Source organism: Neophocaena asiaeorientalis, unplaced genomic scaffold, assembly GCF_003031525.2.
Source record: "Neophocaena asiaeorientalis asiaeorientalis breed wild unplaced genomic scaffold, Neophocaena_asiaeorientalis_V1.1 scaffold322, whole genome shotgun sequence".
Classification (NCBI taxonomy): Eukaryota; Metazoa; Chordata; class Mammalia; order Artiodactyla; family Phocoenidae; genus Neophocaena; species Neophocaena asiaeorientalis.
Window position 1 is genome coordinate 2964281 of NW_020185329.1, and position 20264 is coordinate 2984544.

General features: G+C 37.5%; 1 protein-coding gene across 4 annotated transcripts in view; it reads right to left on the reverse strand.

The window, feature by feature from the left end:
* HDHD2 (haloacid dehalogenase like hydrolase domain containing 2) overlaps positions 1 to 20264 on the reverse strand; it is a 37921-nt gene that overhangs the window by 13342 nt on the left and 4315 nt on the right. For all 4 annotated transcript variants that reach the window (XM_024734688.1, XM_024734687.1, XM_024734690.1 and 1 more), the window contains exons 2-4: positions 12265 to 12375; positions 9597 to 9805; positions 4313 to 4397 (exon numbers count right to left, since the gene is read on the reverse strand). In XM_024734688.1, coding sequence (XP_024590456.1) covers positions 4313 to 4397; positions 9597 to 9805; positions 12265 to 12365 — 395 coding nt within the window. In that variant the 5' untranslated portion in view covers positions 12366 to 12375. The remainder of the gene's footprint in view (positions 1 to 4312; positions 4398 to 9596; positions 9806 to 12264; positions 12376 to 20264) is intronic.

Here is a 20264-nt window from a genome sequence, read left to right on the forward strand (position 1 = left end):
ATGGAAACAGCTCACAGAAATATTTCTAATTTAAGCCCTACTGCCACACTGTTCTAGAATTCCTTATGCCCAGGACTCTTAGAAAAGATTCAGGAGCTGCTGTACAAATGCAGTAACTGAGGACATTATTGTTGATTTTCCCCCTCCCCTTCCCTTCTTCCCTTTGTAAGGAATTGAATACATTAGTAATTAAACTTTTTATTCTTTTCTTAATGAGAAGGGGAAAAGAAAGCAATCCAATATTCAACAGAAACCATTTACGGGAATAAGAATCTCTTCCCCAAACACATGAGAAACTAATTTCTGTGCACCTCTAAGACTTTTGGAGGATTCTCGTACCTTGTAACAATTATAGGAAAGAAGTCATTAGCAAAGCTTCAAAACATTATTCTTAAGCAGCTTTCATCTCTGCATTTAAATGTAAAAGTTATATGATGTCACTTATCTTCAATTGTAACAACATTTTAATAAGCTCCTCGAGAAGCTGGAGGGCAGCTGCTCTTAATGTAGAAAAATTTTCTTTTCTGTGAACTATTAAGTTAAGCAATTTCCATGAAGTTTTTTCCCAAAATTCCTTTGATCCAGCAACTGTACTTCTGAGAAAATATGTTATGGAAATATAAATATTGCTTAACAAACACATTCAGAAGTTTTTTATAAAAAACTAACTCATGAAACCTGAAAATAACTAACAATCAGAAATACATGGCTATACAATTTATTGCATTTTTTAAAGTGGAATATGCTCTGGGAATCAAATATGTTTTAGAAGAATATTTAAGAATATAGAAAAACATGCACAATATATTGTCGGCTTTTTAAAAGGCAATTACCGCATAGTATGTATACACTCTCATTTTTGTCTAAATATATATGTGCATGGAAACATAAACTAGCTATATGCTAAAATGTTAACTGTTGTTCTCTTAGGTGGAGAATCACAGGTAATTTTGTTTATTCATGTTTCTTTTTTGAGCATTTGAAAATTTCCACAATGAGGACATATTAATTTTTTTTAACATCTTTACTGGAGTGTAATTGCTTTACAGTGGTGTGTTAGTTTCTGTTGTACAACAAAGTGAATCAGCTATACGTATACATATATTCCCATATCTCCTCCCTCTTGCGTCTCCCTCCCACCCTCCCTATCCCACCCCTCTAGGTGGTCACAAAGCACCAAGCTGATCTTCTTGTGCTATGCAGCTGCTTCCCACTAGCTATCTATTTTACATTTGGTCGTGTCAATGCTACTCTTTCACTTCGATCCAGCTTACCCTATCCCACGGCCCCGTCCTCAAGTCCATTCTCTACCTTTGCATCTTTATTCCGGGAGGACGTATTAATTTTGAAGTAAGATATTTTTTAGTCTTGTTAATACCAAGTTCATTTAGATTAAGTGATCTGCTTGCCCAGGAAGGCTTTCTCCGAATAGAATTTAATTAAAATTGGTCCCTTACTGAAATGCTCAAGCTTTTTTTCCCCTAACAGGTCAGAAGATGAAAAAAGACCTTGCTACAAGCTAGTACTACAACTGTGAAAATGAATGGAGTTACAGGCATTCATATTGATGAATCATACATTATTTCTAGGGAAGAAAGCAAACTGATACACACATAAAGTATAAAACATGCAAGATAATACTACATATAGTCTAGAAATACCTACGTATGTGTTACAAGTATAAAGAAATGCAAGACAATGATAAACAGAAATTCACAATCCTGATTACTTTTGGGTCTTGGCTGACAAAACTGAGGAGGGATACACAGGGGATATCAAACGTGTTGATAACTTGCATTTCTTAAACCGATTGACAGGCATATGGGTATTCATTATATTACACTTTGTACCTTTTAGTATTAGGTAAAAGGTAAAAAGCCATCCATGGCTCTCAGGATTTGAATGTTTCATAGAATCCAAGCCCAAATCACGTCTATCCCCTATAAGTGGTTCACATCCTTCCCCAAAATCAATTCTTTAAAATTCAGTGTTTTCAATTTTATTCAGACATTTAAGACATTTTTGTAGACAGAGCATACTATGCATTTCAGGGGGGCCTACCCACTCAAAATACAGTAAATAAGAGGAGTGTAATGTGGAAGGTTGATGTATCTGCCTGAAGGCAATATGCCCCTAAAGCTGGTATTCAAGGCAGATATGCAACGGGGTTTAAAATCCAATGTTTATCCTCACTAAGAACCTGAATAGTAATTTAACTAGTTGGCGGTGCATTTGAGATGTCACAACCCAAACAGCTGTAGTCATTGGTTGGAAGGCATAGTCTCTGCGGAGACATCAATATGCAAAGAAGGGCAAGACCTAAAATCCTTTTGTTAACTTTCCACCCAGCTGTTAAGTGCATTTGTGAAATCAGAGTTGACTTATAAGTGCACTGTAACGCTTTAAAATGTAGTGTTAAAACAATCAGTATGGTCAGGGAAGTGTGCTAATTAGACAGCACGCAAACAATTACAAAGTCAGGATTATATCAACATACATTTTAATACCCTGAGTCTAGTATTTATCTAAGACAGAGACCTCCCAACTTCCTATTAAATATTAGGTCCTTCCCAAATTACCAGCTAAAATCAATCAATACCTTCTCCTTGAATTCTGTGGTTCAGAAATGAATAAAATGTAGCAGGGGGTAAATTCGGAAGTAAGATATAATAGCAGGTTCTCTATTTCAAATGAAAACTGGTTTTGGTTATAGTTATAAACCTTAAGGAGCTGGTGAGATAATCCCTTTGTCCCCCTGTCCCCCAAGAAGCTAGAGTAGAAAACTGAAGTAGGTGAAGCAAAGAAATTTTAATACTCAAGCAATCTGGCACAATAGTGGATCTTTGGGAAATAATGTCTACTGAGCAATTATAAAAAGTGAATTTGTTTTTATTTAAACAAAGGCTTGACTGTCACAGTAACTAAGAGAGTCACAAATAAAAGTACATTCAGTAGCCATAGTTTTCATAACTGAGGATCTAAAATTAATGTGCAAATGGAAAAAAGGTGACTGTTCCCAAAGGGCTATTTCTGGCCACATAGATTGTACACAGGGTAGCCATCTTCAAGATCAAATAATGTGCCCAGATGTGTGAACCTTGTAGTGAGTTTTAACATTTTGATTCTAGAACATATACATCAAGAAGTGAATTCTACATCAAGTATAAGTTAGAATGATTCCTGAATATCTTCGTACTGGTAAGAAAATGATGTTAAATTCCAAAAATTTACCTAGCTATTAAAGAAATTTTTTTTAAAGTTAGTTCAAGGTACATCTATGCAATATGTAGGACTACTTAACTTGTCATAAATTTAAAGGCAAATTACACTGTTTAATGTTCAACAAGAAGCAAAAGGCAAGATGAAAAATCTATAAAAGATGAAAAATCTATAAAAAATGAAAAATCCAAGGCGAAAAAAATCACAATCTCACTCTAGAGTAGACTTGCAAATAAATTCGGATCCAATTTAGTTTAGGAAGTATGAGAACCAGTATGCAGCCTGCCTTTTGGAAGTAGCAGTAAAGAGTTCATACCGGTAAAATGCACACACAATTGAAGATTTATAACATTTTACGTGTCAGTTGTGGTTCCTCAATTTCTACCAGCAGCTATTGGAACCCCTCCACTTATATAGCCCACAGTTCGAAGAGCTCCACCCTAAACTCATCACCTCCTGAACCCACACAGGGAGTGTTCTCTATCACAGGCACTTAGGTTAGATATCTAGATGTTGACTCACTGTTCTTCTTCACCCCCTTGACCCAACTGTCCATCAAGTCATGTTGACAATACCAGAATCTCGTTTTCTTCATCCCTACTGCCACAATCACAGATCAGACTACCATTATCACTCGTCGAATAATTTCTTTGAAAGTGTGGTCAAACGTGCCAACTTTTTTCGATAGCCTGGATTCTCTCTGGAGGAAGAATCACATTTACTGTTTTGGGTGAATTAGCCTGGATCTTATTTTCCTTCAGAGATCATAGTCAGTGAAGAATCACAGGAGTGATAATAAAACTCCTAGCTTTAGATTTACAATTTGATTATGAATTTCTGCCCCGGAATATTGATCCTACGAACCAGAAAAACCCCAGTGATCATCACATTTTAACATATTGATTATTTTTAAAAAACTAAGGAAGACAGTAATAAATATTTAATGTTGATCTTGAAGTGATCTTTAAGATATCTGTAAACCTACAATCTAGGTGGCCAGAAAGTAAATTAGGTATAACCTTACACGACAAAGACTTAAGAAGAGAAGAAGGGAGTATATGATCACATGAAAAATAAACAGCTAAAGACTTACCGGAATGCTTGATTCAGAATTTGATAATGAAAATGGTCTGGTGCCAATCCTATGACCACAGCATTAGGATCACTTGTTTGTATTCCTGGGAATGGAAAGAAAAAATTATTGAAAAATGCAATTAACAGTAATGTCACATTTTACGATAAAGTAGTTTTAGTCAATCAAGAACAAATTTTTGCTGTAGCAATAATATGAAGTTTAAGAGATCATCTTGCCCAGTGTACTTTGGAAGTACCAGCTATAACTTAAAAAAAAAAAAAAAGGTCTCCTAGTATTTATGTATATTCCTTTTGCATGGTCTTACAGCTACTGAGTAACTAGAAGATCGAAACTGAAACTTGTAACCTGATGTTCTCAAACAAGCAACAATTTCTAACTTCAAAAAGCTTTACTGATTAAAATCAACAAGAAGAGCCACAGTTCTCTATGAGCTATAAGATCAATAGCAACTGATGAGGGACTGAAAACCTAACAGGCAAGGAAAATTAGACTCTCTAGGTGATAATAGCTGAGGCTAACACCATCATGATAAACATGAATGCACTGTAGGGTCTATAGTTTTCTACATAATACCTAATCCACTTCTAGTTTCACAAATATTATTCTATAATTAAAGCATGTTTTAAGGCCTTGGTACCTGATGACAAGACTTTAGATACAAGCACCAAACAAGTACTTCCACCATCACAGTTATTAAAACTCTGATTGAAGTGTCTGTGCATTATCCATATGCTGATTCCTATTTGCCTGTCTTATTGCTTGCATTCTCATTATTGATTCTACCAAAATGTGAGGGGAAGAAGGAGAAAGAGCAGATACCCAAGATTTCCAATTTCCTCCTTACCAGCAGCCATGAGTATTGAGTAATTGGTTAAAGTTTGTTAAAGGAAGAAAATCAAATCAATGGCTACAGCTAAGAGTTGGAGTTTTATGTGTTCTTTTTATTATCTCCATCTACCACTGGCTAAGATATTCAATATTAGCCAAGATATTTCCATTCCCTTCAAAAACCTATCTACTTTGGGTATTTTCATGTATACAAACATGTTGCAAGTTTAGTCTTACATCAAATAACAAAGATTTCTTCCAGACCAGAGATTGTGCTTATATATGTCAACTCCAGCTCACTACTGCACAACTAGAAACTTTCTTCAAATAAAGTAAAAAATCTGAATAAAAAATTGTTTTGCAGTACTTCAGCTAACTCAGAAATATAAATACACTGATTATAGAATGTATTTGTCATTGTTTCTCATAGCCCAGTTTCTGAATACCATTTTCATAATTAGGGAATCCACTAGCTCATAAGGCTTAGTGAGGAGCAGAGCTCACCCTCTCCTGAGAGGGTGAAAACACCAGATACTTATTTTCCAGCCTCTGCAGCTACAGGTACTGGCCTGAGACAGAGGTTCTGCCAATCAAAAGTACCCCCCAACCCCGCCCCGGGCTTTAAACTGGGAGCTAGGAACATCAAGCAGCAGGGAGAACCTCACTGGAAATTCTGAGGCAGCAGTGCTAGGTGGAACTTCCAATCTCCAGTGCTACTGGGGTGAACAGGCAAGCTGCAGAGGTCAGTGTTCAGCAGGGACACTGAGGGCGCCGGATCAGCCCTGCATGAGATGTCGCACGCCGCTCCTCAGCGCACAGCCCCTGAGGCTAACCTCCAGCTCCCCTGGGCAGTTAGTTCTGTGGGCTACAGGCTTTTTTCTTTTTGTCATGGACATTTAAAAAATATTAAAAAGTAGAAAGACTAGCTCATAATGAGCCCTGATGTACCCATCACCCAGCTTTAGCAGTCATCAACATTTTGCCAATCTTATTTACCATTCTCTACATATTTTAAAGTCTTTTAAGTATATTCCAGTATCATCTCACCCTTTCATATTTCAGTGTGTATCGTTAACTGATAAAGACCTAAAAAAAAACCCACCTTAACATTATTACACCAACAAAGTTAAAATAATTCTTTAATATCACTCAATACCTAGTCCACATTTGAATCTCCCCAAATGTCTCAAAATGTCTTTTTACATCTGATATGTAATTGGCACCCAACAAGGTCCATATATTGTATTTGATTGTTATCATTTACATCTCATTCTATAGCAACATTCCTCTCCACTTACTGGAGCAACTAGATCATTAATCTTGGAAAAGGTCCCACATTCTAGATTTGGCTGATTGCTTGTGATATTATTTAATTTATTCCTTTACTCTTATTATTTCCTTTAAACGAGTAATTGAATCTAGAGGCTTCATAAGTTCACATTCAATTACTAGGCAAGAGTACTTATAGGCAATGCTATGAATTTCCAATTATATCACATCACGGAGCACAAGAGTTCTGCGTGTTCTACTTCCAGTGATGTTAACACTGATCAATAGGTTCAAGTGGTGTCAGCCTGATTCCTCCATTTTGAAGTTCCCCATCAACTCTTCACTTAATGTGTTTAAAATCTATTGATATTGTTGCCTATTTTACTAGGGTTTGTTTTTTTTAACATCTTTATTGGAGTATAATTGCTTTACAATGGTGTGTTAGTTTCTGCTTTATAACAAAGTGAATCAGTTATACATATACATATGTTCCCATATCTCTTCCCTCTTGCGTCTCCTTCCCTTCCTCCCACCCTCCCTATCCCACCTCTCTAGGTGGTCACAAACCACTGAGCTGATCTCCCTGCGCTATATGGCTGCTTCCCACTAGCTATCTATTTTACGTTTGGTAGTGTATATATGTCCATGCCACTCTCCCACTTTGTCACTAGGGTTTGCCAAATGGTGATTTTCTAATTCTGCCATTCCTTTTGCATTTGCTAGCTATAATTCTTCTATAAAGAACTTACCCTCATCAAATGTTTAGTTACTATAAAATATAGTTAAAATAGGAAAGGCAGGATAAATGCTTGTTTCGTTTATCCATTTTCAGAATGAGTTACTGCCCTAACAACTTCCCATAGTGACCAATGAGTTTTGTGGGATGAATATCATTTTGAACTTTTTATACGTACGATGCATTGCAATCTATTGCAATCAGTATTCTTTTTGATGCTCAAACTATCCCTTCAAATTGGCTTCAGTGTCCTTTAGGCATGACCTTATTAGTTTTCAATAGTTTCCTTGCTAACAGTTAGTTATCCCAGACTCATATAACGCCTGCCCAGATCTGGAATCACCCATTTCTCCAAGGAACTAAAGTGGGAAACCACAGTAGACACCAGTCTGACCACTGGGCTTCACTGCTTCTATGCCTTTTTAGTAGAAGATCTAGATAATATGTACTTTTTGAGAGAATAAGGGAGATGATAATATTTTTAATTCAAAATTAATACATACCTCATCTGATTTTTATATTTCTATCTCTTTTCACTTACACTTAAAATCTGGAGTACTAACAATACTAGCGTAACTACTACTTTATCATATAATACATCTATAAGTACAAAATAACACTAATACTACTGAATGCAGTTTTAGATTTCTTTGCAGTTCTTTTATCCTTAGAATTGATCCCCCCATGAATGAACTGTCAAAATACTGAATTTTAAAGTCATCTGAAGTAATTCTTTTATCTGAGTGGTTATGTCACCAACTTTATACAGAGTTCATTTGTTTCAATCTGTTTTTGGTTTTCAGGGATTGGTTAGTTTTTAACTTTTTAATTGTCTTTTAAATATGTAAAATATTCACATGGCTCCAAAGTCAAAACTAGATAATAATGTACTTTTAGAGAAATCACCTCTCCTCTTCCCACCCTCCCCCTTTAGATAACCATTTTTACTAGTTTTTCATTTATCATCCTTCAGCTTCCTTCCACAAATATAAGACAAATACATTTATATCCATTTTCCTCTCATTTTCTTGCACAGATAAAAGCGTGTAAGGTTTTCTATACCATAATTTTTTCACTTAATATATCCTATGAAGATCACTCTTATCAGGATATAGAATTCGCCATTACTTATCTTTCAGCTACAAAGCATTCCATTTTGTGGACATTTCATAGTTTTAATCAGTCTCTTCCAATGAACATTTGGTTTGTTTCCAATCTTTTGTTATTACAAATAAGGTCATAATGAACAACCTACCTTATTCATACGTCCTTGCACATTTTTGTTACTGCATCTTGGAGGTAGATTCCTACAAGAGGCAGTACTGCTTCACATGCAATTTTGAGAGCTACTGCCAAATTCCTCTCTGCAGGAGTTGTGCCATTTTATATCCTGTCAGCAGTCAGATCTTTTTTTTTTTTTGGTACGTGGGCCTCTCACTGTTGTGGCCTCTCCTGTTGCAGAGCACAGGCTCCGGACGCGCAGGCTCAGCGGCCATGGCTCACGGGCCCAGCCGCTCCGCGGCATGTGGGATCTTCCCGGACTGGGGCACAAACCCGTGTCCCCTGCATCGGCAGGCGGACTCTCAACCACTACGCCACCAGGGAAGCCCTAGTCAGATCTTTTAATAAATTTACTTTCTATTTAATTCACCCAAAGTTGGTTTCTGTTTTTTGCAAATTCTGATTGATATACAGTTATATTTCCTGATAGTATAAGTTCTGAGGTTCTGCCTAACTATATATCCGTGCTGAAGTTCTCTAATCATTATTTGTAAAGCTATCACATGGTTTTATAATGATGTATTTATACCCACTTTTTCTATATTGTGTATTTCACTCTGAGTATCACCTACAAAAAGCAGTGTTGCAAAGCTTCATAACACAAGGATATTTTCCCAGTTTGTTAATTTTTCCAAAGAGAAAAGTTTTATTTTCTCTTGATTGAAAATATTTCATGGTCATTGCAAAAACTTCAATCCATACAGAATGAAATCTATTTTTAAACAAGTTGACCTTGGTTTATCTCATACAATCAAACTAATACCGTGGCTCCAGGAATGACGATTATAATACTCAAAGAAATCTTAACCTGTGTTTTTTCAAACTGTGGGCCATGATCCATTAGTAGATTGTGAAACTAATCTGGAGGACTCTAAGCAGTATCAAAATCACACAGTTAAGTAAGCCAAATGGAAAATAAGAGTACATCTCACAAGTAAGAGTACTGTTTAACATGTACAAATACACATACATACATCCTGGATTTCTATGGAATGTGTTTCACTTATTTTGGAGTGCAGTCAAAACAGGTTTGAGAAACACCAATTTAGATTCAAACTACTGACGACAGACAAAATCTGACTAAATACTTCTAAACATCCAGTTTTAAGAATGATTTATAAGCAGATATGAAGAACCAATTTTTAAATCTTTCCAAATTTCTCTTACCTTTAAAATCGGGTAGGGCCCGATCATCAACCAGCAGCATGGGTCGGACTTGTTTCTGCTCTATCAAGTTTCTGGCTGCAGTCAGAGAAGTGAATATTTCATCTGCAGAGATATCAAACTGCAATTTTTTCAATCTTTCCAAGAGGTCTTTCTTGCTCTCTTTGGTTGTATTGGTCACAAACCTAACCATTACAGAAGTAGCACGTAACCTGGAAAAGTAAAATTCAGGTGTCAATAGGCAACTTTTACATTCCAGCTCCATAAAACCTAATTTGGTAGCACTTGCCAAAGGTCAGAAAATTAAGAGTAAGTCACTGAGTAAGTGTTTTTATGGCCAGTAGGTTTTATAATCTATTCAAAATTGCTTACGGATTATCCACACCCTGTGGACTGCTTCATCTCCAAAGGCTGTAAAGTCTACCCTTTCAAGGGCCTTCTATACTTTAACTGAATTTTACTACAGGGTTTTAGTAAAGAAGTAAAAAACAAAAATAAAACAAAAAAACTCAACACTTAGTAACCACCATACTCACAGAATATGAGAGGTGAAAGTTACCTTAGAGATTATCTACTAGTGTAAACTTCTGAAGATGAGAAAACTCAGGCCTAGAGGATTAATGACTGGGCTCAGCTGTACACAGCTGGGCAGCAGTAGGGCTGTGACAAGAACTCCAGCCTACGTCCTAGATAGGGTCTGACCCCCTATACTAAAAGAACAGAGGACACCTCAAGAGTTCTTCCTTCCTCTTAGCCAATTAGACACTGGCTAAGCCCTAATGTGCTACTAAGTTTACAAACAGAAACTACCTGGAGAAAGAAACATTCCATTTTTAGACTGGAATGTGTTTTCCCTTTGAACTACTTTTGATTCCATAATCTGCTTTTGGAACCTAAACTGGCAATCAGGTATCAGAGAAAGAATTCATGATAATCCAGCTTTCTTTCAAAACAAAAATTATTTTCTTGGTCCTACAGTGCTTTAACCTAAAAATAATTTACCTACAATTAAAATTTTTATATTAATACCCTGTTGCTTTTTATCTTATACCTGCCCCAAATAGACACAAGGCATAAAGCCCTATCCATAATTTAAAATAAGCAAGCAAATAAAACAGAAAAGAGATTTTTAAGAATTCACTCAGAGAGCATTCATAAATTTATATGATTAAATAGTTCATTATAATCATGACTATCTCTATAATATCTGTACGGTAGCTTTTCTGAAAAACACATTACATTTGGTAGTTTATCTCTCAAAAGAAATTGAATACTTCAACGTAACTATTATCTTAAAAATGAACAAGTCTAAGTACTGAAATGATCATATCATTTTTAAAGAGCATTTTAAAAACCTTTTCTTTTTGCTAGTCCCTCAACTTCCCTTAGTCTGTCTGTTTCTATAGAAACCAAAACTGGCAGTGACAGTATAGCAATCTCTCTGGGATGGAAACCTGCCAGTGTCAGTGAGAGAACAATCTGTAGGCTCCTGCCCCTCCAGAATGGCAGGCTGATAGTTTACAGAGGTACTTGGAGATGGCATTCATTGTTCACCAGAAATAAGATTTTTCTTTCCATCCAGAGCAGAAAGCTCATCTTTGAAGCAGTAAAAGCTCTTGTCCAACAGGAGAGGAGACTGACCGACAGACATCCTTTTCCCTAGAAAGCCTGAGAGAGACCATGGCAAGGAGTCAAGAGAAAGTGCCCGTCTCCAACTGATTTACTTCAGGCTTTAAACATATTGTTGTCCACCTGTAAAATGAATGTCATGACTGCTGGCTAAGTCAACAGCTTCCAAATGACACCTACCAGATCTAAAATCTCTTCACACTCACTGAAGCCCCAAATGGAGAGTAAGCTCCTTGAGAGAGTGCCAAGTCAGTGTTGATCTCTTGCCATAATACCTGGCACTGTGATACTAGTCACTAGATTTCCTGAACAACAGCATACTATGTGAATATTTTAAGGTTTGAAAATGACAAAGCACCACATGCTATTGTTGATTTTGAAAACGCTAAATTATTTGAAGATGAGATGCTTAATAACATTACTAGTTCTGTTGTACTGAGGAGTACTTTTTTGAGGAACAAACATTCACATTCAGTTCACTTTACCAAGCTTTCATTATGTATTTTGTATCTAGACTTGTGGTGATGCATCAGAAATGTAAGACAATCTCTAACATTCAAAAGCATTAAGTTTAGTTAATGGAAATAATTCTAAAATTTCAAGTTCCTTAATTAAACTTTCTTTGAGCAGCTGCACACTCAGTGTTAGATCTTAGATGAAGAAGAGTGCGTGGAACTATGGCTTTGTATATGTGTGTGTTTCGTTTTGTGATTCCAGGATTCATTTGTGATTTTTCCAATGCTACTTATTCCACATTTCAGAGTATCGAGTTTTCATTCCCAAATTTACACTACCGACTTAGAAAAAGATACACATAAAGAACAAAAAGACTAAATCAAAAGGCCAAACCTAACAAAAGGCTTAGAGAAAAATGTCTGGAAGATTACAATGCATACATCTTCTAGCTAAGCCCAAGGCAGTTCCTGTATATATGGTAAACTGGTGAAATGCCACCTTAAGGCCATCCATTCAGCTAATGATCTGCCTTGGTAAAACGGCACCTACAAACATATTTGTCAGCTGAACGTGGAGGATAGCTTGCCTTTGAAGAGCTTCCTGTGCGCCTGGCACAGCTGTATCTTCAATGTGAAGTGTGCCACTGAGATCCACCAAAACAGCTTTTAATGCACGGCATGCTGCCATCCTTCATTCCCTAAGAGAGAGCAAATGAAACTAAAAATACAGTTTAGGAAACAATGGACAATTAAAAACTGGTAAGTCTTCAAAATATCATTCATATCTAGACAGATACTTAGTGTTAAGCTGCCTCCCTTTTAGAAAAAAAGTTTTTTAAAAATCAAAAATCCAAATTTGATCCATAAAACTTTTGTAATGGTTAGGGTTTTTTTTTTCAGTCTTAAAACCACAGGAAGGAAAATGGTAAAAAAAAAAAAAAAAAGAGGTTACTATTTACTTCAGGTTTCTTAAAATAACTCTTCGTGGAACAATTCATGCATTTATTTTTATTTTTTTAAATAGACAACCAGATTTATTTATTTATTTATTTATTTTTCGCGGTACGCGGGCCTCTCACTGTTGTGGCCTCTCCCGTTGTGGAACACAGGTTCCCGAAGCGCAGGCTCAGCGGCCATGGCTCACGGGCCCAGCCGCTCCGCGGCATGTGGGATCCTCCCGGACTGGGACACGAACCTGTGTCCCCTGCATCGTCAGGCGGACTCTCAACCACTGCGCCACCAGGGAAGCCCCATGCATTTATTTTTACATATGAGAAAATGTACTCTGAAGAATGGGTGGATGGAAGGAAGCCCTAAATCACTGGCAAAATCTTTTCCCTCTTTGGTTATATACAATGAAATGTTCTAATCGCCCATCTCCTGGGTTATATCCTGAAGCAGCATATATGGCCAAAGAGCTACTAGTATTTATACTGGTCAGTGAGGAGGAAATTTCAAGTTACAAAGCAACTTTAGTCAGGAGATGTTTTCCTTACCTTACAATGTCTGACTTTCCTTTTGCATATTTTCCCTTTAAAATATGTTTATTATGAGTTATATCATATATACAGTAGAGTATAAGGTATATCTGTGGTTTAAAGATAATAAGGGAGGGGGTAAGAATAGTGTGGAAGCTAAAGAGAATAGGATAGGACTTCATTTTTAGTTTTTTTTAAGTTATTCTTTTTTCCATTTAAAAAAATTTTTAGAATAAAGTATTTCAGACATACAAAAGGTATCAAGGATAATACAACCCCCTTTACCCATCATTCAGCTTCAAAAATAAAACATCATTGAAGGAGTTAGAGCACTGTGTGTACCCTCTCTGATCTGATTCCACTTCTCCCCCTCCCCAAGGTTACTACTTTCCTGATTTTGATGTGCTGAAAGCTTTGTATTACTGTTCTTCTACAGACACTTCATGACTTGCTTTACCACTCCACACTGTTTGTGAGATGTGGCCATGTTAACACATGTAGATATAGGTCATTCATTTTTCACTGCTGTGTGGTATTCCATTGTGTGAAAACACAATTTAACTTTTCTGTTCTCCTGATCATGAAGACTTAGGTAGTTTTGCACATTTTATTATAGTGAAGAGCACCTCTACGAACATCCTTCTGCATGTCTCCTGGTGGCCGTGTGTGTGAACATTTCTCTGGGGTCTTCCTCAGTCTGAGGGCATGTGCTAATCTTCACCCTTACAGGATGTTGCCAAGTTGCCCCATTCATTGTATCTTCATAGGGCAAATGTGTACTAAGCACTTACTGTGTCAAGCCCTGATGTGAGAGCAGAGCTGGAAGAGCCATCTTCTTTAAAGTGAGAAGCAGAAAGAAAAGGGGGAAAGAACCAGGGGAGATACAAGTAGTCAATGAACAAGAATTTGTGGAGAATTCTACCAGAAGAGTTCTCAGGTGGTTTACGACATCCATGGGACGCACGGTGGATGGAGGGGAAGACCTCTCTCTCCTAACTAGCTCCCTCTGAGATGTCATTGTGAGAGTTCAGGACTGGCAGTCACCAGGCCCAGGTGTTGGTCTTGGTTCTGCCTCAAATTCACTGTGTGACCTTGGTCTAGTGCCTTCTCTGGTTTTAAGTTTCTCTTCAATATGTGGGGCAGGGAGGCAAGATGAGGCCTCAATCTTTTTTTGTTTGTGTTTTTGGCCGCGAAGCATCTTAGCTTCCCAACCAGGGATTGAACCTGCATCCCTGCATTAGAAGGCGAAGTCTTAACCACTGGACCACCAGGGAAATCCCGAATCCTCAAACTTTACCGCCTACAGTTGGGCTATCTGGGATGAAAGAATCAGTGTATCACATACCACTACCCCCCCCCCCACCCCGATTTTCTCTTCTTCAACATTGGCCTGCTAGTCCCTGCTGGGTCCATCTCCCAAAGCTGCCAGTAGTACTCCAGACTGCCCAGTGTTACCCTTTTAAATGTTGCTCTCCCGTAGGTGTAGTCCTGTCAGGAGGCAGAGGGATAGCAAAGATGACCCCTGAATTCCCTCTCAGCTTCTAGCTTTTAGCTCCTTTGCTTCTCTCATTTTCCAGACCCGGCTCCTACTCCAAGTCAGCTATCTCTGCACACAAGGTATAAATACAAAAAATAAACCCAGACTAAACCCAGAACTGTAGCCAATTGCTGGCAAGTGCTAGCTGCTGATCAGCATGCATAGAGGACTTGCCACTGGGCATATTGGAGAGAACTGCATTTTCCCACAGGGCCAGCTGTCAGCATGGTCCAGACTGGGGAGGGATACAGAGGGAGGAAGGCATAGAGACGGTGCTCCGGCTGGATCCAGGCCTGCTCTGTTCCTTATATGTGCTCCCCAAATCTGAGCGGGGTTTCCCTTCAGTGAGCTAGAACTTAGGTCCTAAGTGAGGGAGATGCAGAAGGTGGGGGAAGCAGAGCCAGGTGGTGAGGGTGAGGTAGGTCCAGGGTCCAGGATTAGCTGAGTAACCTTGGGCAAGAGCATTCCTCATCCTAAGCCTCCATTTCTTCGTCTGTATAAGAGGAAGAATACTTGTAAAGACCCTGCAGGGATGTGAGGGCTCGCTGAGTTAAGGAGAATGCCTGGCAGTGATAAGCACATAGTAGGAACATAAAGGATGTGCCCTCTTCCTTCCCACTCATCACTGTGTAACAAGTACCTCCCTCCACCTGCCCACCTACCCCACCCCATGCATAGCCTGGGGTCACAGACCAGGAAAAGTAAAAAGCAAGAGAAGCGACTGGGAGGAATTCATAAAGAAAGAAGGGAAATAAGAACAGCTCATATTTATTGGACGCTGTAGGTGTTCTGCACTGTGCTAAACACTCTGTAGTCTTTACTACATCATTGAAACTTCTCAGCAATCCTACAGAGGAGGAAATTGAGACACTGAGAAGTTACTAACTTGCCCAAGCTTAGTTTTGACTTTGAACCATGTTAATGGTTTATAATATTCAAACTTAAACAAAACCAGCCCTAAAATGGAATACAAACACAAACTAATCTAAGACAACTTCTGCAGAGTGCTGACTCTAGCCCTGCCATAGGATATATGCAAAGGACAAAAGAAGTGCAAGGCAATCTTGAACTTTACTTAGTAGGTTTGTTGTTGGTAATGGTATGAGTTCCAAAATAATTCTGTGCATGTTACAGGACTGAGCAAATCAGTATAAATATACTGCTGATGTTTAAAAAAATTAGGGTTCTTAAATGGAAGAAAAGAGCTATAAACATGGAATGGGAGGACAGGAAGAAGCCTGTGTTGGTTTGGAATCAGAGGTGTCATTATGAATCTGCAATTTAAATACACATATATTTCTTAGCACCGCCCACCAAAACGAACAAGCAGCAACAAGACTCCAATAGCTATGAGCGCAGCTAAAGTGCACTAAACAAAACCTGGACTGGGTCAGCCAAAATACAAGGTGAGCCAACATATTGTTTTACCAGGTCACAGGTGGACAAAAGGACACATGAACCAGGGGTTCCAACTAGCCAAATCTGGGGCACCAAAAAGAAAAAATAACAGAAATGCATAACACATGATAAAACCATTTGATGAAAAATTGTTGGGGAATAGTACAGTTGACCCTTGAACAATGCAGGGGTTAATTCATGCATAACTTAGAGTCCACACTCCACATCCAGGGTTCGTCTGCATCCTTGGATCCAACCAACCTGCAACTGTGTAGCACCATAGTATCTACTACTGAAAATTATCCAAGTATAAGTGGACCCATGCAGTTCAAACCCACATTATTCAAGGGTCAACTGTTTAATCACTCAAGCTCAAATAATCACCCACAAATTAAGATTCTCCACTGACTACAAAGGAGAAAAGATACTTTTACAGTGGAGAAAACAGCCAGGTACCCCCTTAACCAAATGATCAAAGTAACACCATTAATAATGCGAGAAACTGACATTATGTGCTTCCTGAGAAGACCATTGTAGTCATCCTGCCTTTGTAGAATTTCTGCCAAAAATGTTTAACACAAATCAATCATGAGGGAAACATGAGACAATTCCAAATCGTATAAAACAACTAGCTTGAACTTTTCAAAAATATCAATGTCATAAAAGACAAAGAAGGGGCTTGGGAATTGTTTTAAATTAAAGGAATGTGAAAAGACATGACAAATAAGTGCAATGCATGAGAGAAACATAAAACAAATATAGCAAAATATTAACAATTAGTGAATTTGGGTGAAAGGTATATGGTTTTCATTGCAATATTTTTACAAATTTTCAACTCTTGGAGGAAAACAAATTTTATAAAGATCTCTCTTAAAAATGGGTTGAAGGCAAAAGAAAGACGTTTTCATACCTGATAATAATAGTAATACAAAAAATGAAACTTGTGTGTTTAGCCAGTCCCTAGTTTAAGATTAGAACACTGCCAATGCTGCTGAGGGTCCTATATGAGCCCCTTCAATTACATTCCTGTCCCACCTCCCAGAAGTAATTAACATAATGAACTCTGTGATAATCATTTTCTTGCTTTTCTTTATATTTTTACCGGTCACACAGCTTTAATGTCTTTTAACTTTATAAGGATGAAGTCATAATCTTGCAACTTTCATGTTCTGCTCAACATTGTATTTCTGAGATTCATCCATGCTGATGACTGCTATTTTCCATCAAAACAAACACCAAAACCCCCCTTTTGGGATTCTGACTAGAACTGCACTGAATCTATAAAGCAATATTGGGAGACTGAGATCATTACTATATTGAGCCATGGAACTTCTTTAAGTTGATAAAAGAGTATCTACAAAAAGCCTATATATAGCCAACATTAGATTTATCAGTAATATACTGATATTTATCAGTGTGTAACTTATACTTTATACTATGATATCACTTTTCAGTAATATACTGAAAGCACTGAGATAGGGAATAACACAAGGATGTTACTTTCACCACTTCTATTTAACATTGCAAATGATACCTTAGCTAGTACAGTAAGGCAAGAAAAAGAAGGTACAAGGATTGGAAAGAAGACACAAAACTATCGTTATTCACAGATGATTTGACTGTATATACAAAAAATTCAAGAATCTAAAACAGATTAACAAAGTAAAAAAGTATAGCAATTAAAAAAAATCACTATGTCACAAACAAATAATTAGAAAACTAATTTAAAAAAAGATATCACTTATAGTAGCATACAGTTACCAGGAAAGTCTAACAAAAGAAGTCAACACTTTTATGGCAAAATTATAAAACTATAATGAAAGACACATAGAAGACAAATATATAGATAGATCTATTAATGGACCCAATACTACAAAGATATCAGTTTTCCCTTTTAATGATCAACAGATTCAAAGCAATTCCAATCAATATCCCAAAAAGGGTTTTGTGGAACTTGATAAGCTGATTCTAAAACTTACACACCAGTGCAAATAGCCAAGACACTTCAGCCAAAATTGAAGAGAAAGAAGATGGGAGCCTTGCTTTCCCTAATATCCAGACAGTTAATCAGGTCTTGTAATTAACTAAGATGTTACGGTATTAGCACATAAAGAGACAAAGTCAATGGAACAGAATAGGGAACCCAAAAAAGGACCCCCCCACCCCCTACCCGAACCAGTGTGTGGAAACTTGATATATGACAGAGATAGTGTTTGAGACCAGTGAAGAAAGAAAAATGGTGTTGAACAACTGACTATCCATAGGAGAAAAAAATGGAATTGGACTCCCATATCATACCTCATACACATTTTTTCCCCAGGAAGATTAAACAACCATATGTTTAAGGCAAAACTGTAAAACTTTTAGATAGGAAAGTATCTCATGATTTAAGGGTAGGAATGGCTTTCTTATTATATAAAAAGCATAAAGGAATAAAGGAAAAGACAGATATTTCAAAAGTACTGTAAAGAGAGAAAGAGTAGAAATATACAGAGTGAAAAACAAATCTGCAACACATGTGAGAAAGGATCAGAATCCAGTAAATATAAACTGTAAATATTAAGAAAAAGACAAACAACCCAATACAAAAATGGCACAGGATCTCAATATATCCTTTAAAAAGGAACAAATCTGAAACAAATGAATAACCATCAACATATCCTTTACAAAAGAGCACATAAACAAATGAAGATGTTCAAAACTCACTGGTAATCAAGGATATGCAAATTTAAAGCAGAATGAAATCACTACAACAAAAAAGACTGGCAAAATTTAAAAGTCAGAAAATATCAAAGGTTTTCAAAAGCAACTCCCTAGCCTCTTGAATAAGTGGTGCTGGGAAAGCTGGATAGCTACATGGAAAAGAATGAAATTAGAACGTTCCCTAACACCATACACAAAAATAAACTCAAAATGGATTAGAGACCTAAATGTAAGGGCAGACACTGTAAAACTCTTAGAGGAAAACATAGGCAGAACACTCCATGACATCAATCACAGCAAGATCCTTTTTGATCCACCTCCTAGAGAAATGGAAATAAAAACAAACAAATTGGACCTAATGAAACTTAAAAGCTTCTGCACAGCAAAGGAAACCATAAACAAGACAAAAAGACAACCCTCAGAATGGGAGAATATTTTTGCAAATGAAGCAACTGACAAAGGTTTAATCTCCAAAATATATAAGCAGCTCCTGCAGCTCAATATCAAAAAAACAAACAACTCAATCCAAAAATGGGCAGAAGACCTAAACAGACATTTCTCCAAAGAAGATATACAGATTGCCAACAAACACATGAAAGAATGCTCAACATCACTAATCATTAGAGAAATGCAAATCAAAACTACAATGAGGTATCACCTCACACTGGTCAGAATGGCCATCATCAAAAAATCTACAAACAATAAATGCTGGAGAGGGTGGAGAGAAAAGGGAACCCTCTTGCACTGCTGGTGGGAATGTAAATTGATACAGCCACTATGGAGAACAGTATGGAGGTTCCTTAAAAAACTAAAAATAGAACTGCCATATGACCCAGCAATCCCACTACTGGGCATATACCCTGAGAAAACCATAATTCAAAAAGAGTCAGGTACCACAATATTAATTGCAGCTCTATTTACAATAGCCAGGAAGCAGCCTAAGTGTCCATTGACAGATGAACGGATAAAGAAGATGTGGCACATATATACAATGGAATATCACTCAGCCATAAAAAGAAACGAAATTGAGTTATTTGTAGTGAGGTGGATGGACCTAGAGTCTGTCATACAGAATGAAGGAAGTCAGAAAGAGAAAAATAAATACTGTATGCTAACACATATATATGGAATCTAAAAAAGAAAAAATGGTTCTGGGGCTTCCCTGGTGGCACAGTGGTTAAGAATCCACCTGCTACTGCAGGAGACATGGGTTCAAGCCCTGGTCCGGGAAGATCCCACATGCCATGGGGAACTAAGCCCGTGCGCCACAACTACTGAGCCGTCGCTTTGGAGCCCACGAGCCACAACTACTGAGCCCGCGCACCTAGAGCCTGCACCCTGCAACTAGAAGCCACCACAATAAGAAGCCCGAGGACCGCAATGAAGAGTAGCCCCCGCTCGCCACAACTAGAGAAAGCCCCCATGCAGCAACGAAGACCCAATGCAGCCAAAAATAAATAAATTAAAAATT